Source organism: Choloepus didactylus, chromosome 19, assembly GCF_015220235.1.
Source record: "Choloepus didactylus isolate mChoDid1 chromosome 19, mChoDid1.pri, whole genome shotgun sequence".
NCBI lineage: Eukaryota > Metazoa > Chordata > Mammalia > Pilosa > Megalonychidae > Choloepus > Choloepus didactylus.
Window position 1 is genome coordinate 54,719,644 of NC_051325.1, and position 24,004 is coordinate 54,743,647.

The 24,004-nt window shown below is 43.2% G+C and overlaps 1 protein-coding gene across 2 annotated transcripts in view; it reads right to left on the reverse strand.

Annotated features, from left to right (window-relative positions):
* ATP9A (ATPase phospholipid transporting 9A (putative)) overlaps positions 1-24,004 on the reverse strand; it is a 137,125-nt gene that overhangs the window by 70,634 nt on the left and 42,487 nt on the right. For both annotated transcript variants that reach the window (XM_037812484.1, XM_037812485.1), the window contains exons 4-9: positions 21,624-21,732; positions 10,092-10,150; positions 8,788-8,839; positions 7,057-7,151; positions 3,116-3,196; positions 2,008-2,083 (exon numbers count right to left, since the gene is read on the reverse strand). In XM_037812484.1, coding sequence (XP_037668412.1) covers positions 2,008-2,083; positions 3,116-3,196; positions 7,057-7,151; positions 8,788-8,839; positions 10,092-10,150; positions 21,624-21,732 — 472 coding nt within the window. The remainder of the gene's footprint in view (positions 1-2,007; positions 2,084-3,115; positions 3,197-7,056; positions 7,152-8,787; positions 8,840-10,091; positions 10,151-21,623; positions 21,733-24,004) is intronic.

Consider the following 24,004-nt stretch of genomic DNA (forward strand, 5'->3'; position numbering starts at 1 on the left):
GATGGGCAAAAATTTAAAAGTTAAACAGAACCTGGTGCTAGCTAGGGTGCTGAGGCCGCTCACTTATGATTAGCAGGAGCGTGAATCAGAAGCAGGAAGTTTGCCACATGAATCAAAATATAAAATGTACATACCCTTTGACCCAGCAATTCCACTTCTATGAAAATACTGACTACATAAAAATTTAGAATTCTATATGGTAAAAACAAAGAAAAGAAGCTCACCACAGATAAAAACAAAAGACGGGCAATAAACTGTGAAAACATATTTGCAACACAGGACAGATGACAGTTTGATGTTCTTTTTTTCTATAAAGCATTCTTAAAAATTAATAGGAAAAAGAATGCAAATGGAAAGCAGATAGACTGAAATATTAAGAAATGGTTTTTAAATGGAAAGATCTCCCCAACGGTATTTCATAATGAAAGAAAGGAAAATTAAAACAATGAGATACAATTTATCACACAAAAAACTGGAGACTAAAAATATTTTTAACTTCTGTATATCAAATACACAATAAATAAAGCTTAAAAAAAAGTTGATAAACTGGATGAGGAAAAAGGATATGCCATAAGCATCAGAAATAAGAAACTCTAGCGAATATGCAAAAGATAAAAACCATAATAGAAAAATGATTAAGAGACATAAATAAGTAATTCACAAAGGAAGAAACACAAGGGTCACACAGAAAAGGTCAACCTCCTAGATGATCTAGGAAATGCAAACTCAGAGACACTTATTTTTCCATCAAATCATCAAAGATCGAAAATAATAATTACTTTTTAGTAAATGACTTAAACATGGAGAAAAACTGGTGCGGAAGAGGGACAAGTTCAGAGAAGTCATGTGGACGAGCAGCAGGAGGCAGGCGGAAGGGACAGGGCTGCTGCCTGTGGGCGCGACGCGGACGTGGATTTAAGGGCCAACGCCTCATTTCTTTAGTCATCAGGAAAACTGGAAACCTTCCAGAAACAGGAGGGCAGCGGGCAAGAAATGTGGCAAAAACTAGAGAGAACCAATCTCTGTCCAACTGCACTAATGAGTATGAGAAGGGCACAATTTGGTGGCCTGGATGTCATTTGTGCTAGTTCATTCCCTCCCCTTACCATGTAATATTCTGATTGAGAGTCTACTGTACCAAAGCGCCACAAAGAAGCATCAAGTAGAGGAAAACAGGAGGGGGAGATACCATGTTTGAAGAGGGGGAAAAAATGACAAAGATAGAAAGTTTCCAGTAGCAGAATTCTAATACATCTCACTGCATTATATATAACACATAATAACAGCTACACAATGGCAAGTTTTGCCTCTGGAGCAAAGTGCCTGGACTCAAGTCTGCTGTGTGACCTGGAGTAAGTTCCTTACCCTCCCTGAGCCTCGATTCACTCATCTGCAGAATGGGGATGCTACAGGTACCCGCCATTGTGGTACTGTCAGGAGGCTTAAGTGGCACGTGTGACACACGTAAGGGGGTTCAGCACAGGGCCTGACAGGCAGGTGGCACCTACAGACAATCAACCACTGTCAACTGCAGACCATGCTGGATTTCCCCACACTCAGACTCTAAGGGCAGCATTTCCAGTTCATCTTTGGGTTTTAAACACAGAGGCTCCGGCTCAGCCCATAGCCCTTTCCCATGAGTGGGAGCCCCCCATGCCAGCAGTATCCGCTTGGCAGCCCCCACAGACATAACTTCCAGCCAGAACCTGCAGGTTGACCCAGTTCCTGGTACACATTAGAATGTCAATCTGCAGCAGCAATTAAGGGCTATTCCTGGAGTGCACGCTGCAGCCCAGTCCAAAGGCCACGGCAGCTTCTCCTCTACATCCACACGTGTCCAAGGGGCAATTAGGTGCCCGTTTAGCTCCCTGGAGGTGCCGGGACAAGTGGAAAACTCCATTTGACCGACGACTAATTTTCCCAACTGACGGATGATTATTCTAATTGCAAAAGGATTTTCTTTCCCTTTCAAATTGCTAACATATTTCCCAGCAGTGGTGGCCTTACCTGAGGCGACGACAGTGCTGGCCCAGAGGGTGTTCTCGATGCTCAAACTCTCGCTGATCGGGGGGTCGCTGTCTTCCTGGCAAAGACCAAACGGACACACGTTTATCTGTCAGGGTTTTGACAGGATCTGCAGGCTGTTTCTAGCATGTTCTTCTCAAGAGAGAAAGAGGACTTCACCTGATGCAACCACAGACCCCGGTTTAGAAGCCTGCCACACGAAAAGGGGCCTTGGGGTTTTCATCTCCCGTGGAAATATTTGTAAAAGCTGGTATATGAAAAAAATACCACTAATGCAAATTATGCACTCTAGTTAATAGTAGTATTGTAATATTCTTTCATCAATTGTAAAAAAGGTACTGTACTAAGAGTCAATAATAGGGGGTTATTGGGGATACGCGATATTTCTTTTTGGAGCAAAGAAAATGTTCTCAAAAAGATCGTGGTGATGAATGCACAACTCTGTGATTATACTGAGAGCCAGCAGTTGAACATTTTGGATGGATTGTACAGTGTGTGAATAAAACTGTTAAAAAACAAAAAGAAGTTTGTGTATAATTTAAGCAGCACCAGCCTCAACCAGACTGAAGAAATGCTTTACAAGGTAAAAATGAAATTTAGAAGCAAAGCCATCGTGGACGGTCCTTTGCTAGACTAGTCTTTTGGCTTAAAGAAAGAAAACTACGAACGATTTAACTTGGGTTCTGTAAATGAATTGTCCCACATTCCTAAAATAGTTTGAATTCAAATTAATTTTTTTCTGAAAGGTCTGGAGGTGGTTTAAAAATTTTAACAATGGCAGATAGGACTTGTATGAATAAAAGAGAGGACATGGGCCGATCTGAAGAAGATAGAAAGAATAACTGCTAGACTCTAAGTTGTCAGCTAATTAAAGCTGTTCCAAACTTTATCTGAAGAAAATCCTGGTTTGTGTCATCGTACTTGCCGAGAAATAACACCAGCCTTCAAAGTGGAGCCCTCAAAGGGCACCTCCCCCCTGCACCTGCCATAAAGTCACTTCCTGCGAAAGAACTGTCAACTCTTCTTGGAAGGCCTCTGTCACTAGCACATACCCTAAGACAGGATTCAGTGTCAAGATCAGCTTACTTACTCTGGTAAAAGTCCCCACGAAGTTGTGAATGTCAATATTTGGCTCCTCTGCGTACACATATGATCGAATCTGAAGGAGATCCTGTTCAACAGGAGTAACATATTTGGAGTTAAAACAAGGCACAGTTTCTGATTGAAACCCTCAAGAGGAATCCAGTATTTTTCAAAAGTAATGGGATGTTCCAAACAAAGTAAACAGGCTCTCAAAATGACGAGGCAGGTGGAGAGAGCAAGAAAATCCTCAAGTGGGTGTTAGAGTCACTACATAACCTATCCCAGGACAAAATGAGAAACGGGAGGAAAGACACCTGTTTAACAGTATCTTCCAAACTCATTGATGGGACAGGGACACTACACATCTACTAAGACTCTTAGAATGAGCAGATCCCCCAGCCTAAAGCTGGTTTACAAGACTTGATCACACCAATGAAAACACACACTCACTCGACAAATGGTTGAGTCTTTTAATCTGTCTGGGAAGGACAGAGAGATGCAAAAGTGAACAAGAAGCCACCCTTAGACCAATGAAACGACTGTGTAAAAGAAACAAAAATCTTGACAAAAACTACATTTCAAAGCAGAAAATGTAAGACAGGGACAAAGACATAAGGTATAACACAAGACGGCAGTTGCATCCAGAACAAAGAATAAAGAAAGTAGAAGGGGAGCCGGCCTGCAGGAAGGGGGGCTGCAGGGAGGGGAGAGGAGTGAAGGGGGGTGGGGGGTGGGGGGGGAGGGAATGGCCCCAAACCAGCAGGGAAATGCAAACAGAGTCCAAAAGCAGAAAACCCTGGGGGGGAGGGAGCAGCAAATGGCTCCACAAGCCAGGCTCCAGGAGTTCTTGAGGGGAAACAGCAAGTTGGGGCCAGATCACATCACAACAGGTTAAAGACCAGGCTAAAAATACGTATTATGATGCCTCATGCACACAGACGCACATGCACTCACACTCACCCCCACATATATATGGTGTGTGATAGGGAATTTAGCTTACATTGGTTTTCCTTAATGGCTTTTGCTACCTAAAGGGAAGATTATTTGTGTGGGGGCTTCATGGCTTCCCGTTACGTGTACAGACCCTAGGCCCATCACCTACTGTCAAAGATGAGGCTTTTGTCAAACAAGAGCAGACCCAGCCCCTCCACCTACCAGTCATGCCAGTTTGGAGGAATTTCCAACCCCCTCTAGCCTCAGCCTCCTCACCTGTGAAATGGCCAAGATCACACCTGCATTTTAGAGGGGCAGGAGGGACTCAATGAGACAATAGGGGGGGCCCATGCCCGTCACAAAACGGGAGGCACCTGCGATCGTCTAGTGCTGGACATTCCCACATTCCCACGCTGCCCTAGCATCCCTTTACTTGCTCTCTTTCTTCTCCCCTCCCCCCCCTTTTCTAATTCTTCTTTCTTCCTCTTCATTTTAACAAAATTCTTTCGAAACCAGCAATGCTCCTCCTGACAACGTGCCCAGGTGTGCCCAGAACTGCTACAACCAGAGAGTATCCTGGCCCAAAGGGTAGGCCATTTGAGCTGAAAATCGTGATCCCATCCCCAATCTCCAGCTCCTGCCAGTACTGTCTGGTGTGTCCCCAGCCCTAACACTTAGAAGTTTCTTTTTATGTCATCTTCACCTGCCCTTTCAAAGGAAGTAGTGGTAATTTATAAGAAAAGGGAAGTCAGGATTATTTTACTAGATAAATTTTACTTTATAATCAAGGTACGTGATTGTAAGTACTAAATAAACCTAAGGCTGACCACAAACATTAAAAGATGGAGAACGGATGCTTTATGATAGCCACGTCTTGCAATATTATGCAGACATAAAAAAGAATGAGGATCTGGGATTTAAATTTTTAACTAACTGCCAACATTTAAAATTTGAGAGACTTCACATGTGAATGTGTTTTTCTGGGTTCTCTTTCTAAAACAATCAGGTGGTGAGGCAAAGATTCCACTTGGCCACAACAGTCTAGAGTTGAGTAGTGGCAGGGACCTGTGTTCCCTGATAACATCACCCTCGCGGCCCTTGCACTCATGTGTGTTTGCACTGTGGCATCTAGATACCAACCGAAAACCAGCCCAGAGACACTTTAAGTGAAGGGCTGGGGGCAGGGGAGGAGGGAAGGTGCCACATAGTAAATGCAGCATGGTCCCGTTTATGTAGAAGCACAACCCACAAATGTATTTGTATTTGTATGTTTGTTAAAAGTGCATTGAAAAAACATCTGGAAAGACCTCCTCCAGGAAGAAGGTAAGATTTGGGGGAGAGGTTGGGCAGTAGGACTTCTTGCTTTTTCCTCCATAGCTTTCCATACAACTGATTTATTTTTTAACAAGAATATATTAATGTGTTAATCAAGTAACTGTTGTAATTATATGTATAATATCATATATTTTTATATATTTATAATTCTTTTAATCTAAAATTTTATGAAAATGCTGCTCCCACTCAGAATCCCTTACACCCCCTAAAGCTGTGTCTTTCTCCAAACCCCAGTTCAGGTCTAGACCCACTAGGGGCAAAGCAAGTATTTTCTAAACTGTAACTCTTCAAAAACAGACCAAGAAATGCAACGCTGTACTGCAAAATATGCAGGTAACTTCACTTGTAGGCCAGTCTAGGCTGTCTTCAAAACATAGTCCTTCAAATCATTTTGAGGACCAGAGTCCTTTCTTTGGAGAACTCCCATCAAGAAGTCCCACCCAGATAAAATTAGAACCACCCTTGTTGGATTAGCCCCATCTCACAGGCATGAAGGTAAGTTCTAAGAATCCCCAGGGGCTCCTGGGCCATGTTAGAAGCCGCAGCTAGAATTTCTGGTTTAAAAATTAACAATAATAATGTTGCTATTTCACTCTTTATTAACCATGAAAAATAACTAGTATGGTTGCCTTGTTTATTATTATGTTAACTCTATCAGGACATGGAATCTTCACCCAGGAAAGCCAAACCTTCCTCCTGGAACACGGTAGGGAGCAGCATAAACCAGCACAACAGGAAAATCTTAGATGTTTAACTCTTTCAGACCACCAGTGGGTGTGCAATGCCAGTTAAATGCTCTGGACATTTGCAATACATTTGTGATTTTGGTAGAGATGACATAAAATGGCAGTCCACACAGTTGTATCTGCATGTGTTCTCTGGCTCCCTCCCTCCCTCATTCTATAAATCGTAGCATGAGTGCTGGGCCTGGTGGGGCCGTGTGGGTCCTGAAGAGCTCATTGTGCCTGTGCATTCCAACTGTCACAGTGGCCCCTAGGCAGGACAGTGACTGCTGTATGCACAGCTGGAAGCACTGGCCATGAAGCATGAACACAACAGACAGAGCCTGTTCTCCAGGATCTGATCTTGGAGGGAGTGGAGTGGAAATGCAAGGAGAGGGTGCTCAGAAAAAGCCTCTCTGAGAAGATGACTCATGCACAAAGCCTGAGGGAAGCAATGGAGATGCCTGAGCCCCCATCTGGGGGAAGAGGGTTCCAAGTGGAGGAAACAGCAGGGTGAATACCCAGGGCAGAAGCTATTTGGCCAAGAGGCCTCTGTGGTGGGCAGAAGGGAGAGGAAGAAGCTGAGGTCCAAGAGTTTGCAGAGGGACCGGTCACATGGGATTTGAAGATGGCAGCAGGACTGAGGAGTTGATTCTGAGTAAGACAAGCCTTTGGGGGCTTTGAGCTGGGGAATGACATGCCCTGGCTCACCCTGTAATTTCTTTTTGCTAGCTAACTTGCCAATGTTCATTAAGATTTTGAGCTTTCCTCAAACAAGCTGGGTCCCTGGCATGCCGGGCCCACGTCTAGCATGGCCACAATCAGCTGGAGCCAACAAGTGCTCAACGCTCTCCGGGACCCCATGTTTGCAGCCCGTCTGGCCCCCAGAGGTATGTGAGTTTGAGACCCTATGATGACTCCATTGCCAGCCTGTGCCTCTGCAGGGGAAGCTACTCACGGCTGCAGTGGGGAGCCGCTGCGTGCAGGCCACAGGGAGCCGCAGCTTCCAGTCTGTCTCCCCATCCAGCTGATCTGTCCGCAGGAAGCAAGATCCTGTGGAAGGAAGGGGGGCACGTCTATTTGCCTGTAATTTAAGAACCCCTCTCTTGGCAACAAACATGCTATCGGCAGCTCTGGGTAACTCCTGCTCTGGTCCTTATAAAACAGAAGGAAATATAAATACCACATTCCCCACTTCCCCCATACGCTCATAAGCTCAGGAAGACCTGGGTTCGAATCTTAGCTCCACCAATCACTCTCCTTGGAAGCCTGGGCTGGTTCCTTGACCTCACTAAGCCTCAGTGTGTCTCTGTCTGTAAAATAAGGAGAAATGCAGACCTCTTGAGCCTGCTACAGTGGGGTGACAGAATGGGCACCCAATACGGAGGCTGGCCCAGGGTGAGGGGCCATGAAGGAGATCTATGACCGAGCTGCCTGGTAGGGATTATGGGCACCTTCCCAGGAACTGGACCATCTGGGTCCAAGCCCCGGCTCTTGTACTTCTTAGGTAGCCCTTAGGCAGCTCCTCCATTTCCTTATCTGTGAAAAAGGAGGATGGTCATGGGGCTGGTCTCTGCACACTGCTCAGCACAGTCCGACCCACGGCAAGCACCCCGTGAGCATCTGCTGGCACGATCTGCTCACAGCTCAGAGACATTTCGCCTGACACAGAGCCCGTGCAATCAGTCAGCTATGTATTTCACCAGCTCGAAGATCAAACCAAATGCACGGAATTGCAGTTAAGACTTCGGAGAAGAATTACTGAGGAAGGACACTTCTAGTTGCTGCTGCTGTTGTGAAGAAAGGGAGCGTGCTCCAGGGGCCCTGAAACAGGAAGCTCCTCACTCACTGAGGAGAACATTACCCATCTGAGGTCAAAGCTGCAGTTTTTGAATCTAGTTTTAATCTAGCACCTCTCCTCCCTCTCCTGAGTATCTAATATATTATTAACAGAAATTTTCATTCATACTTTTATTTGGGTCATAATAAAATAGGTCATAGCGACTTCAAAGGAATATAAATACAAGTTTTTCAGAGATTCAGTGATCTCTAATTGTGCCTGACAGGCAAGAAAAAACAGCCTTATTTCCTCAGCACAGCTTAAATAACAAAAAAAAAAAAAGATTTTCAGTCAAATGGCAGGGTGGGCAGGCGACAGTGGCAGCAGGGAGATAAGGATCTGGCTTGAGAGGTCACTCCAGATAATGGGGCTCTAACGATAAACAAACTGATGGGTGGCCCCACCACTCGCTCACCAGCAAAAGGCAGAAAAAAAGCTACCTCCTTCCCCAGATTCTCGACTGCCCAATCTCATCACACGGGATCTCTCAGGGCTCCCTCAGAAGACAGAGGATTTTGCTTGCATCTGTTTCTTGGACTCACTTCCTCATCCCATCCCAGACCTGCAGTGGAGCTCAGCTCAGCCAAGGGAGCAAAAATGTGGGCCGCGTGTGCCGTTAGCAGCTGCGACTCAACGCAGGTACACCTAACTCTTTTAATTATCATGGTCCATTGACCTGCTCTCACCAAAAATATTTTTTTAAAGACCACTCTATTAAAAAAGATGTTTTTGATTCGCCTCCCTGGCTCCAAAATTATATCTACTTCTGTTACGTTTTCAAATGATTATTTTGCCAAATTACCACTGAAAGGTTAATGGTTATTTTCAAAATTGATCCCAGATGTTTACCATTTTTTTCTGATGTCCTCAGGAAGATCATGTCAGCAGGGACCCGCTGGTTCTGTGTTATGAAAAGAAAGACTGTTACTGTGACTGCCCCCACCCCCACTCGCCCTCAACAGGGAGGGGGCTGCCAAAACCCTTGGCCCCTTTTAAGTTTCTGCCTTTGTCCCAGACAGATTTGGGGATTTATTTTGTTTTGAATCTGAAAAATCATGCACACTGCAAGATTTACTACTTATTACTGCTACTACTTCACTAATCCCAATTGGAATCTTATCTCGAAAAAAGAGCTCCTAGTTTTCTGTCGAATCCAACCATTACCTCCTTGAAATTCCTTCCAGAAGACATGGGGCTGAAAACCTGCTACTCCAGCTGGCTTTCATCCAGGTTGTCTGCTGATACTCACTCTATGCTCACACTTGCTGCTTCTATCAATTTTCCTACCTGATGTTTGGCTCATAGCAGGATTTTAACAAGGAAATGAAGTAGTAAGGAGTAACAAAAGCCATTTGCAAAAAAAAAAAAAAAAAAGAGGGAAGCCGAGAGCAGCCCCATTTAATTACAAACAGAAAAGTATATAACATAAAGGGGTTTGTGTGGTCCTTCTGAGCTGCCACCCAAAACAGTTTCAGTTTACCGCAAATCAACTTTGAATTCTTGGATTTAATCCTTTTAAAAGAGCATAGTTCACTTCCTAAAGAAACAAGTTAAGACACAATCCTTTTCTAATCAAATATTATTCCAAGACTCCAGGGCCACCACCAAGATCCAGTAACTTCCAAATACATACAGTAATAAATAGAGATGAGTGCTGAAGCAATGAACATACTAACACTGCTATTTCAAAAATGCATTTTGTGCCTTTCTATTGTTCTCATATTACACTCCCCCTTCCCATAAAATGGTAGAAAGTCACAAAGTTTACATTAATAAATGCAAGCTAAAATTGCTCAAAAAGTAAATTGCATAAATATTTTTAAGTGCATATGTAGCAAGTAGACGTCAAGGGAAGGATTTACAAATTAAAAAAAAAAAAAAAACCCCAAAACAATAAACATACAAACAGAAGAAAATAAAAATTTCTACTTGTGTTTGCAACAGGATTTCTGGCCAACCAGCACACTTAAACCTTGAAAAAAAATATTTTTTTCTATGTCTCATGGGAAAGAGAGATTTCTCCCTAGGCAAAGCTCTTGCACACAACTACCAACTACACAAATTGTGTTAGGAGTCACTGAAGTGGTGGCAAAGACTTCCCATTTACACACTGTCAGATGGCAGCCTGTTACAATCCACAAGACTCCACTCACCTTTTCAACGATGATAAGATCTCCAACTTGGATGCTGGAACTCTTCACCTTCACTGTCCCTGCAAAGAAACAGGTCCAAGATACAGCACTCGTTTCAACTCGGCATGTCCTTACCAGGTATCTGCTAGCGGGCAGAGTCAGTACAACACACCCCGAAGTATGTGATGATGACAGCATCCTCAATCCCTAACTCCTTCTAAGAGTTTCACCTGCTGCAGCCCGGACTGCTTCAGAAATTACATTAGTAGTTCCTCTTGTAAGGCACAGGAATAATTCAGGACACTCTCAGACACCGGTCCTCAAATAAGATCACCTAATAGTGCCTTAGCAGCTTCTCTAAATTGATACCATAAGGGATTATGTTCAGTCTCAAAAAATACATATGTACGCATGTATAGAAACAGGGAAGAAAATTAAGAGTCAGATTCCTGGACAGAAAGCCAGCTCTTCATTTTCAATATCACTGAAAAGAGACTAACTCAAAATGACTAAATTTTTTAAATTTACAATTGCTGATAGTTCAGTTTATATGGTTCTGAGCACTCTGTAACTGTTTATCTGGATAAACAATATCAGCTAACACTGAACACTAATTCTGTTTATCTGGATAAACAATATCAGCTAACACTGAACACTAATTCTGTGTTAACTCTATATAGATATTGATGGCTTCATTTAATCCTGACAACAGCTGTTGGAACAGATGTTACTATCTCAGTTTTAAGATGGGAAAGTAGGCTCAGAGACCCTCACCATTAAAGCACCTGCTTTAATGTGCCAGAATCCACACCACATCTATCTGCCTCCGAAGTGAAGAACAAAAAACAGTGAGTTCAGTGCAACTCACAAAACATTTACTGAGTGCTCTGTCCTGGGAATTCAAAGATTAAATTCAGTCCCCATATCCTCAAAAAGCTACAATCTAGTGCAGGAATCAACAAACTTTTTCTGTAAAGGTAAAGATAATAGAAAGTTTAGGCTTTGAGGGCCAAGAGCTACGTCTTCAACTCTTTCAGCAACTTTTCTCCCCCAAAGGCTAACAACCGTCTTCATGGCATTTATATTTTACATTTCAAAATGTAAAAATCATCCTTAGCTCCCGGGCCACACAAAAACAGGTAAAACCAGATTTGGCCTGTGGGCCATAGTGTGCCCAACAACCCCAAACTAGAGAGAAAGACAGCCAGAGATGCCACCAGTGCAAAACGGCTTGTGAAACGATGGAGGGGAGCCCAATGTACCAAGGCAGCAGAAATGAGAGAAATATCTCCCTGGAGAAGTACCTAGAGCAGTGCCCAGCATAAGGAAGGCACTTGATTCAGTCATTGGACTAACAACATTTACTGACTGCCTGCTGTATGCCAGGTGTTGTAAGTGCTGGGGATACACAGAACTCCCATTCTACTGGGGGTGATAAACAGGTAATGAACGAATGGCGGGGGAAAGGAGGCAGTCAGAAACACTTTGCAGGGGAGCTGAGGACAGAATTAGCCAGATGAAAGACACTGTGGTTACAAGCAGCAGAAGGAAAGAAGGCATGAAATGAGGGGAAATGGGGGCACGTGTTGGTACACTGCATGCTTGACCACGGGCAGGAACTGCTTCTGCAGGCTCCTGGAGCATCATGCGGAAGGCAGGGCAGGGCAAGAGATGAAGGACCAAGAACTGGTTGGGGCCAGATAGTCCAGCGCCCTGAGCAAGCCATAGAGAGGCATGCAGCCTTTATTCTGGAGACGGATCAAGTACCATGTAAAGCCTTCCTCAAGGTTATAGGTATCTTGAAATAGACCCATTTAACTTATGAAAGTTTAGTCAAGAGAGAAAAAAGAAATAACAATCACGACCCGCAATTCCCCTCCATAAGTATATGCCCCACAGGGAGGGTGAAACGGGAATCATCAATCTGCTAACCCTCAGTGTGTTCATTCAACACACACCCAGCATTCACTGTCTACTATTTCTAGCTTTAGTTTCCTTAGCTTTAAGAATTTAAAGACACTTACAAAATATGAGTGTCAAATCTAGACATTTACAATTTTCACAATATTTTACACTTTTAACATAATTTAACGCCGTGTATATTTTAGTAACTCACCATCACGAGATTTTTCAATGCATTCAAATTATTTGTATTGAAACAATGCTCTTTACTAGGCTCAAAAGAGTTTAATTTTAACTAATCCTCCTATTTAATTATTATTCAGTCTTTATGATAAGAAGTAGAACTGGCATTAAAAGATCTAAGCACAATACTATATCGACTTCTAGAACACAAAAAAACAAATGGTGATAAGCCAAACCAAACCTGAGTTCATTTTAGGGCTTCTAGTCTCTCCTAATGCAACCCTCACCTGGCTATGTGAGCAGCTAGCATTCCAATGTGCACTGTTTTCATAAAGTGTAGTGCTAAATTCAATCCAAAAGTCTGAACCCTGACATACTGGAGAGAGACCTGCTAGCCTCTGCATTCACTATGTCTTGGGCACCAGCAAACATATTTACAGAAGGAATGGAGGACATACATTAATCCAAAGAGTAAGATAATTAGAAATGGGTAGAGAGAGGGTCCAACGTGAACTCTTCCTGCCTGAAAATTCCTCTCGCTCCACTAGGGGGCAACAGAGCCAATTCTGCACAGGTGGCTGTTCCTCTGCTGGGCGGCTCAAGACGTCCGGGAGCGAGAAGGGAGATCGTAAATCCAACAGGGCCCTCGGCGCCAGTGAACTTTTCCTTCACCTGAGCTTGCCCCAACTTTCTCAAACATAAATTTACACATTGTCTTTGGTTTTATTACTAAAATTTATGATGGTGGCCTGACCCAAACTGTCACACCTGTGTCCAGATTTTCAAGACCTAGTTATAAGTTTTCTCTTAAAATTTAACTCAAGGAGGAATATACATTATGTTTTAATTCTGATTAAATAACAATTGCATATGTATATAGGTGTGCATTATCAGGACTGAAGACAGAGCCAGGAGGATTATAATAAAAAGATTAGTGGGGATTCTGCCTGGGGAAGTAGGGGATTTGGTCCTTTCTCTGACATATTTACTTTCTAACCTCCTCACATTAATTTTCTTACAATAAGCATGAAGTGCTTTTCTAATAAGAAAATAAGTAAATTAAATGTACTTAAATTAGCTCAAATACTTAATCGGCCAGGTCCAGATTTCTCCCTTCCACAACTGTCCTGATTTATTGTCAGTTAATTTGAACTCTGCCTCTCTCTGTCCTTCTGCTCCACCTCCACAAAAACCCCTTGACTCCACTGTGTTTGGCGTGGACGGGATGATCTGTCGGCCTGTGCCCGTGGCTGCCATCCCAGGAGGGGGCTGGCCGCCACCGTCTTGAGGCCACCCGTGTTTCTTAGCCATAGCTCGTTCATTGGCATTTTTTCGGGATGTGCCCCAGCTTTGCAGCTTGAACAAAAAGAAACACCCGAATTTCCCACTCTACTGAACAGACGCCCTGTGCCAATTATAAATTTCGACTTCCCAGCCCATGTTGCAATTTTTGATGATAAAAAATATGCAGACTGGTCCTACAGGTTTCTAAATATGCATGTGTGTGTTCTGGATGAGAAGAGGAAAGGCAAATAAAACCTGGAAGAATGAAAAGGAGAAAAAGCAGCAGGAAGAAAAAGAAAAGGGAAAACAGAGTCATATTTATACGCCAACATTTACTGGGAATTTGCTACCAGCCAGACACTATGATTAGCTGTAGACATACGAATAAAATGCCCCTACCTAATAGCTCACAGTTTCACAGAAAATGCACTACAAGGGAGCGAGGAAGGGAAGGGAGAGAAATCAGGGACCTAAACTAGAACTGAAGAACAGCTGAGCAGTGGAGCAACAGCAGGGATTAACTCACGGAACAGAAAACCTCTTAACAATTGAGGAAAGGGCCCCAACTTCTAACCTTACTTTAAATTCTGATCTGGGCCTTCTCTTAACTGTTCTTGGGGGGGGGGGGGGGGGGGGGGGGGGGGGAGCAAATGCAGGCAGAGTTCCCTTTCTTCCTAACAAAGAAAACAAAAAAGGGGAAAATGCACAACATTTATGACTATGTCTACTTGAAAAAAGAGCAAGATCTTGCCCTTTGGTCCATCAGACTAGAAAGAAAATAGACTCTCACAAAGTTCCACTGAGAATTTAGAAGGCATGCTCCAGTTGTAATTTTTTCTCTCCTCTCCTCCAGAGACTCCTAATTAACATGGAAGGAGGACCAGCCCCAGGGGCATGTGACACACATTCATGCAGGGGTCTGCTCTTTGTTTAATGCTCTCTTGTTGCCATCTTGAAATTAATTTTTAAGCAACGAGTCCCACATTTTCATTTTGCACTGGGCCCTGCAAATTATGTAGCTGGTCTTGGGTGGAAGCATATACACCCAGTCCCATCTCCTTTATAAACTACATGGGAACACCTGGCCCTGCCCTAAGAATTGGTCACGAAATTCTTAACTTTTTCTCCCCAAGACCTCTCTTCTCTTTTGAGTCATGTAGCATCGATCTCTAAACTCTAGACTCTGGGATTTTTTTCTTTTGTTTTTTTTTTTTAAGACTCTTGGATTTTTAAATGCATTTGCAGACTCTATAGTAAGAGATTTTTGCAAAGGTTAAGTGGAAAATCCTCTGCCGGCCACATCCTAAATCATTAAATGACTTCTATAAAATAAATTTATCCCTTTCACCACTTCACTGAAATCACCACTGAGTCTGAGTTTATGACAGGGAACAAACTTCCAATTACTAGGGCTGTTTATTTCTGTAGAGATGGACCCCAAGCCTCTCACAAGCAAACCTATTGAGCCCAAACCATGCCTTTGCATGGATCACAGCTTCAGAATAAGAGCAGTCTGTCTACATTGCAGGGAGAGACCAGATGTTTCCCTTGAGTTGAAACAAGTAAATGACAATTCAGTCAAACTGCAGAACAGCCTGAAAAAAAAATTTTTTTTTAAATAAATTCTGGGGCACTAGTATGTGTGGGCCTATTTTTTGACCTGAACATCTCCAGCTACATTTGTGTGTTTCATTGTGCAAGTAGGACAGTGTTTGCTTCTGTAGATCTCCAACAACAATCTCCATGCACTAACCCTGGTTAATGTACTACTCTTTAACTCCTGCTCTAATCTGATGGTGACAGTGCTGAGTTGTAAATTCTGTGGCATGTGTACATTTCCTGGGGTTGACATTAAAATGCCTCTGCAGACCCAGCGGAGTTCAGAGGTTTAAAGTTGAAATTTTCATATTCAAATAGACTTGTCTTCATTCCCCAAAGCCTAAGAAAAGTCTGTTATTTGAAAACCAGCAAACGGTTGAAAAGTATTATTATAAATATCACATCATCTCAGGAGGCTTTTGTTTACATAGGGGAAAAAATTTTCTTTAAAGCCTAGGTTTAAATGTAACGTGTTTACATCCCACAGAGACTTTCAAAGTATATAAATGGTCTTCCCTGTTTACAATGCCCAACATTGGGCAGGGGAGGAGGGTAAAGAAGATAATAATGCAATTTGCATGTGAGATTTTTCAGGTGTTTGTTTCTTAATTAAACAATAGATCAGTTCACCAATGATCCGTGATAAAATGAAATTGAGCCCTTTAAAAGAAAAGACCAAACTTGTGGATCTGAAATAACTTTGTATCTGTCAGAGAATGTACGAGAATTTGGCAAAACCTGTTTTCAATAAGACTTGTAAATGTTGACGCCCCAAATCTGAAGGAGTGAAGTTGGGAAGGAGAACTCTTTGTTCACTGAATTGTATTTAAGGTCGTTACTGCTTTACTGCAGTAACATCAAAAAGTCTATCACTTTAATTCTCTTCTTTAAAAAAAATCATAGTTCATAAAAAGGAATAAACTACTGACATGTGCTACAATATCGATGAATCTTGAAAACATTATGCCAAGGGAGAGAAGCCAGTTGCAAAAGATCCCAAATTATATGATCCTAGTCATATGAAATGTCCAGACAGGGAAATCTACAGAGATGGAAAGATTGGTGGTTGCCTAGGGCTGGGTTTTGGGAGATGGGGGGATAAGGAGGGAATAGCTAAAGGGTTCGGGATTCCTTTTGAGGTGATGAGAATGTTCTAAAACTGACTGTGTGGTGAGGGTTGCATATATCTGTGAATATACTAAAAGTCAGTGAATTGTACACTTTAAATAGGTGAATTGTATGATATGCAAATTATACCTTAATAAAAGTATTTTTAAAAAATCATGAAGCATATCTTAGTGTTCCTCCATGTCTGAACAGAGTTTATACTTAGAAAACATAAATGGTGTTTGTGTTTATGAATAGTTTCAGTTTAGTTAACAACAGCTTCCCATTATCAAACACATTTTCCTACACTATTCTACCTTCTCCTGATTAATTCCAATGAAATACAACTTCCAAAAAGGAAAACATGTTTATCCTTGGATCTCAAAATTTAATTACATTAATTGCAATCCTAAATAATGGTCCAAAGAGGATTTTGAATTAAATTGAAAAACAGATATCACTTTTGAATATGGGTGCGATTGTTGAGATTATAAGCAATTCCATAACTGTGAACTAAACCTTACCTGGAATGAAATGGAAAGGGGGAAAGACATGTCCTGGCACTCGGGGAGAAATAAAAGATGAGTAAAAGTTTGGTTTTTAACACCACACATGTACCCAGGACTAAAAAACCAAAGACAAGAGGGAGTCTCTCAATTTCACATGTTCATTTAACTTATGGCTTAAGGTTAACCCTCTGCCCAGCTGTCCCCAGCAGGAAAGACTCATCAGCAATTGTGTTAATTATGCTTCTGTTTGCCCTTTCTTTCAAGGCTAATTATCCCCTTGCTTCATTTAGCCCTTGATCTGAAGTTAGTCCAAGAAAGCATTCCTGGTATGAGGATTCATGGAATTCATCTTGTGAAAATGCAAATCCAATTTCCCACATCACCTGTGACAATCGAGGCAAATCCTCCAGAATTAAAAGTTTTAGTTTGGGGGAGAGAAGTATAATAAAGAGAAATAATTCATTCACTAATTATTCCTTCCTGACCCAGCCCGAAACTTCCGGGTAACAAAATTAAATTTTTCTGGGTCTACTACTACCTTGAGACGTTCTCTTTTTTTTGGCTTTGGCATTTCCAGTGCTACTGAAGGCTATTAATTTGAGAAGACAGTCTGCAATTAAAACCATAAAAACCAGTTAAGGCCCAAGAACCTCTCTTAAGTTTCTGATCATGTTTAAATATGGAATTCAAATAGGAAGGCTAAGGGGTGCCAACTGATGTGAAAGCAGTGTCCCTATGTGCTTTGAGAGCCCTTAGAGAGAGGAGACAGGATTGGGAAGTTTCTTCAATTTCAGAAATGTGTGTTAAAATGACTTGAATCTTAAAGCCCTTACATAGCATGTGTTTTAAGGCTGAGAAATTACACACGAAAGTGCGGATCTCGGCTCCTGGAACGTAGTAGGTGTCTTGACCTAAAGGTTAAAGCTCTCACCTTCACAATACCTGGGGCTTGAATCCCAGCTCCACTTGTAACTCACTACATCATTTCAGACACGATGCGTCCCCTGTCTGAGCCTCAGTTTCCCTGTCTGTACAAGCTATCCCCACAGGGCTGCTTAAAACCTACAGACCAGACTTTGTTCAATATCTGGCTGGTTTATGGCAGGTGTTAAGTAAATTATTAACAGTCTTCATTTCCTCCCTGCTTTACCATTTGGGCAGCATTTTTTTTCAAACAGCTCCAATGCTACTCTCTTCCAGTAACACACCCTGCGTATGAATTCTTGGATCACAGAATTCACCTTCCCAGAGCCTCAGGTTCTCAGGGGCCTTCGCCGCCTTTTCTCCTGCTCTCCCAGGAGGGAGAGACTCTGGAAGCATGGCCTAACAGGAAGAACAAGATGGAGCCAAAACCTGGGGCTCTGTACCCACACTTCCAGCATAACACCTGTGACCCTGGGCTCAGCAATACGCTCCGGAAGACCCGTTTTCCACGGCCAGCCCCATGGGTGTGCAACCTGTGGAGCCACCCGTGCCCCCATGTTCAGTAGAGCCCACCCTGGGTTTAACGCTCTGCTGTCCGCATCGAGAAATTCTTAATAATTTCTGAACAAAGGCTCCACATGTCTAGTTTGCACTGGGCCCCACGTTTCACGTAGCTGGTCCTGCTGCCTTGTATCCTACACAACTCAGAGCAAAGGTCCCCTCTTCTGGGAAGACACCCCAGCTTCTCTCCGGTGGGCTGCCCTAACCCCTGGCTCGTGGCTCCATTTATTTCCTCACCAACACTAATGGCTCTGCTAGGTTCTTCCCATGCACGAGGTATCTTTTAACCGCCCTCTAGGGTGGTAATATGTGCTACAACTTCCCCCTTTACTGAGAGGGTACGTTATCTGCTCTCCAGCAGGGAGGAGGTAGAAGCTGTCCAGAAGGCAGGCAGAGTACAAGCTCAGAACCACGACTCACCACTGCCAGGAACCAAGGACACAGTACACAAGAAAAGGGACATCCCTCTGAGGCCCACCACACATGTCACTAAAGTACAACTATATTTAAGTCTATTTAATTGTCTGTTTATGGGTCTGGATACTCACTGGACTATGAATTCCCTCTAGCCCCCACCGCTCATGTTTATCTCTGTAATCAAGGAATCTATCACAGACTTAGCATGCAACGGATTTGCAAATATTTCTTAGAAGAATGAATAAATAAATGGTCATTTCCATGCAGGCAGCTAATGTTATTATTAAAATGCTCCAAATACTTTGTATTAAGCCATGATGACTGCATTAACAATTAATCCAACTAGTGTGTTAGATGAACGAAGTAAGATGATCTAAAATGTTGGAAGCGGCTATTTTTTTAAAAAGTGCAAAAATTCTCAGATTTTCTCCCAATGGTATGTTCTTTATTATCAGGACTTTTAGATCAGCTCTTTAAAATAAAATCCTTTTTTCTCAAAGTAAAATCTGAAATGTTTCAATTTGATTAATTAAAAACCTCTAAAACTCTGCCCATGTCCCAACAAGAACCCATGCCACTGGCATCCTTAAATTACACCAAATCCTGCTAAAAATGCATGTGTGGTTCTAACCTTGAGGAAGCATCAGAAGAACACAAATGGTGGGACATGCTACAAAGTTAATAACTGGTAAATATGGGTGAAGGGTATACAGGAGTTCTCTACATGACTTTTGCAACATTTTGGCTGATCAGCAACTATTTCAAAATAAAAAAAAAATGTTACACTATATTAGTGCTAGTACTGCTATTATTTACCAGGAAATGTGTAGCAGGTAAGTAATATCATGGCACATAAACTAATGATCGAGGACTTGATATTCTTGCTTCTAAATATTTTTGAATTCCAAAACTAGAGTCGAAAAGCACGTTAAGAATTCATGTGATAAAAAGGAAGGCAGTTCTGCATACATCTGTGTGTGGGAGTGTGTATACACATCCATATATATACAAATTTGTTTCATTTTGCTTCTGAACTTACTAAAATGAAGATCTTGGTGGAAAGCTTCACCCAAAGAAATATTATTAAGCAATTAAATAGCAGGGCCTTTAAAGGTTTCTTTTTCTTCTGCTCTCTGAAATCTTCCAGTCTGGACTTGTTACTCTGGCCCTCCCCCTCTCAAAGTGTATCAAATGACTAAACTCACCCTCATCACTTTCCAGGCTGACAGTTTCTTCGGTGCTTTGTTGGACTTTCTAAACAAATTGCAGGGTTAGAGCCTGGGTTAATATTCAGAATTCTGCTCTATTTGCCTCTACTGTCGCATTGTCATGACAATGGGGAGGCCACGGGACACAAAAGAAGCCCCACAAAGGGGGACAAGTTTTTAATGCTAGAGCCATCTGCCAATTCTCCTTAGTACCTTTTCAAGAACAGAGTGAAGTTAAAGCAGGAGCTGGGAAGGGGATCCGCAAGGGAGGGCAGAAAAATCATTCATGGGAAAAGCAATCGCAATATGAAAAGAACCAAAGAAGGGTCCGAGCCTGGATGATGGATGAATAGAAGCCGAAGGCCCCTCCTCTTCAGCTCTAAATAGATCCACCGCACTCTCTCCAATGGGGCTTTTGTTGGTTGCCAAGCATTTTAAATGTTATAGTAAGAATATGTTATTAAGGGAGGATTTAATATACACAAACCACAAAAAAACACCCTCCAGAGAGGTCTTCTGATTACCCACATGGAAAGCCCAAGCCACCTGCCTTTGCAAAGAGCATGCTGACTTTTTTCTTTAGAAAGCAAAATGTCCTAAATACAGTAGTTTAGCAATAATAAGGCATTTCTGTATCAACTCTAAATCCCCCTTTCTCCCAGAGACCGGAACACTTTTAAGACCATCAACTATGAAAATCGACTCAGGATGCATGAAAGCAAAATGCTTTCATGCCCTTGTGGAATTTTTTTAAAATTTCAATGTTTTAGGGAGCCAAAAACATATCGCTCCAACAAACATCTTTTCTAGAAAGAAAAACCTATTAAAAACTCCAAAACCATGGCCAGTCTGTGTACTTGAAAGCTAAGGCACTGAGCACAAAGCATTTCATACCTGGGCTCAGATACCAAATCACTTAGGCATCTATGCTATCTCAGAATCCTCAAATTTCCTGAAGGCAGAGCACAGTTTTCATGCCCCCTCAGCCCCTACACTAAAGCATTTATGGAATAAAGCCTGAATGGGGTTAGTAAATTTATGGGGCATTCTTTTTATATTTTCCTCCAGCCAGACTAGCAACCTTTAGGTAACATTTTCTCGTTTCTGACTGCAACCTTAAAGGTGAATCTATTGTAGAATTTGTAGTTGAAAACAGAAATCGACACTCACTGGCTGCTTTGCTGGTTCTCTAGTGGTGTACTTGGGTGGGTTTTTAAGTTCCACCATTTAACACATACATGTCCTGCAAGGAGTTAAATGATTAGCTGGTCACTTCTCCTGGTTCTAAAATGTGTATGCAGAGACTACACCCTCTCTGCTTTTCAATTTCTAGGATGTATAAGAGGCCTTTAAACAAATCTTCACAGGTATAGTTTTTATGTAAATCTGTTGCCTTTAAAAAAATAGTTACAACTATTTGATTTTAAGTAATCACTGTTGAAAGAGTAGCCTTTAAAATTATCCTCCCTCCCCTCAAAACACGTCTGTGTGTGTTTGACAAGGCTTGCACCCTTGCAGATAAACAGGAGTGCCCTCCTTCCTTCCGCAGCCATTCTGGGTAGCTGCCAAATGCCCAGAAAGTAAGTCCAGGTCGATGCCATGTGGCTGGCTGCCCGGACAACCCTAGGAGGACAGGGGAGGCGGGGATGCAGCCTGAGAACCGCAGGCCCGGGCAGCTGGAGGCCCCCCGGGAGCCAGTGCAGCGGAGTGCCTGCCCTGCCACGCGGCGCCCACACACCAGCCAGCCCCAGGCCTTGAACTCTGCTGCCCTGACTGTCAGCGGCCCTTGATGGAGATGCAACCCCATGGCCCTGGCCCTGGGCGGTGGGTGGTGGCCCTTGAGGAGCCGGGAGGCTGACCTCTTGCTGTGAGCCGGCTGTAGACCTGGGAGTTGACTTCCTTGTCCCTCACGTAGCACCGGGTCTCCTCTACCGCCTCGCGGATGACAGTGACGGCCAGCACGAAGCCCTGCAGAGAGAGGCGAGAGGCATGAGGCGTGAGCCCAGCAGAAACCAACGGGCCGAGGCCTCCGGGGCTGGGGATGGAAAAGGGGTGCGGTCCCTCTGGAGGACAGCAGGACGTGACCCACAAACGACGGGAGGCGCACATGCCCCAGCAAACACACTTCTGCGAACCCATCCTAGACAATACGCTCTCACACACGTACCCTAGAAAAACTCTCCCTGACACACATATACAATGACACCCATACTCATCCCCCCAGGGTTTCAAGAGTGAAAAATGCAGAAACGACAGACCTTCCACCGACAGGGGAATGGCTGCCTGATGGTGGCCACTAACATTTGTATCTCACTTACCAAGTGCCCAGCACTAAACCCTTTGCATCTATTAGCTCACTGGATCCCCCCAGCAGCCCTAGGAGATTTGTTATGGTTACTGGGATCCTCAGGTTGCAGATGGCAAACTTGACGTGCAGAGAGGTTATGTAATCTTGCCCAAGACATAAGGCCAGTAAGTGAAAAGCAGGAATTTGAACCCAGGAAATCTGGTTCCAGAGTCTTTGCTCTTAACTGCCACATTATTCTACACCTAGAAAAACCTGGACAGAGCCGGCAGGATGGGCAACCAGACAATTGTTAAAAAGAATGACAAAGGGCCCCAATCAAGAAGGCAGAGTGAGACAATTCAGGGCTCTGTCCTCCGAGCCCTGAACAACTAGCGAGAGCGGGCAGAAACATCTTTCTAAAAGCTCCAGAAAACAGTTGAAGGGCAAGCACCAAATCAAGGAAAACACTACTTAGAAAGGGTAGGATCTCTGGGTGCCCTGGCTGGCCCCTCCTCCATCTCTCACCAGCTTGGCATGGAGCCGGCCCACACGCCCAGTGCAGGTCCCCAGGCCCAGTTCCAGAAGGAGAATAACCCTCCTGCACATACTGGGAGCATGTATGTTGGGCCCAATCTGTCTGGTGGTGGCCTGAGGGACCCACTGTCCTAGAACTTGCCCTGAGTGTAGAAGGCGGCTCACCAAGCTCTCCTACAGAATGCCGTGGGAAGGCAGTCACGTGGCTGCCTGGGGCAAGGAATCACTGGCTGTAAGACATACAGTGCAGTGCCCGGGACTGTGAGGAAACTTTCCTAAGGAAGAGGGGCTGGGACATTTATATCTGCATAAATGGGAATTACTAGCACCACTCGTGCATTGCCCCAGACAAGGCACAAGTGCAGAGAGGATGAGGGAGGACCCCATGCTTTGTCCTGGAGCTATTCTCTAAAGTCATTGCATGGATAAGCTCTGAAGGAGAGCAATGGCGTAGGCCAATCTGCAAGACTGGGAAAGGTATTTTCTCCCCCCACCCTTTTTTTTTTTGTTGTTGCTGTTGTTGTTAGCTCCTGGCATTCAAGGAAAGCTCTATCATAACACCAGCTGGATACAATTTTAAGGAACAGACACTTTGGAGTATATCCAGCTATGACACATTAAAGTATTAAAATGTCCAGGTTTCAACAAAAGGTTACAAGACACACCAAGAAACAGGAGGTGATGGCCCAGCAAAAGGAGAAGACTAAAGCATTAGAAACTATCAATGAGGAGGACCACACCTGGGATATTCCAAAGATTTTTAAAATGGTCCTAAAGAGTTAATGGAAAACATTGGCATCATTTCCTAAAGAGAATCAAGAAAACAACAGAGGAACACAAACCGAATACCAGTTGAGAAATGGAAATTATGAAAATTCACCAAACAGAGCCGAAGACCAGAGTAACAGAAATTAAAACCTTCCCAGAGGGGTTCAACAGAAGATCTGAGCTGGCAGAAGAAAGAATCAGTGAACTTGAAGATAAGACAACTGGAATCATCCAGTCTGAGGAGCAAAAGGAAGAAATAACAAAGAAAAGAGAACAGAACTGAGAAACCTGTGGGACATCATCAGGCATACCAACTTACACATCGTGGGACTCTCAGAAGGAGAAGAGTTAGAAAGGCACAGAGAAAATATTCAAAGAAATAATGGCTGAAACCATCCCAAATTTAATGTAGACATGAATATATACCCAAGATGCTCAATGAACTTCAAAGAAGGCAAACACAAATAGACGCACACCATGCCATGTTATAATCAAACTGTCAAATGCCAAAGATAGAGAGAGAATTCTGAAAGCCTCGTGAAAGAAACAATGTGGCACATACGAAGGAGCCTCAATAAGATTAGGTGCCAATTTCTCATCAGAAACCATGGAGGCAAGAGGGCAGGGGAAGACATATTTAAAGTGCTGAAA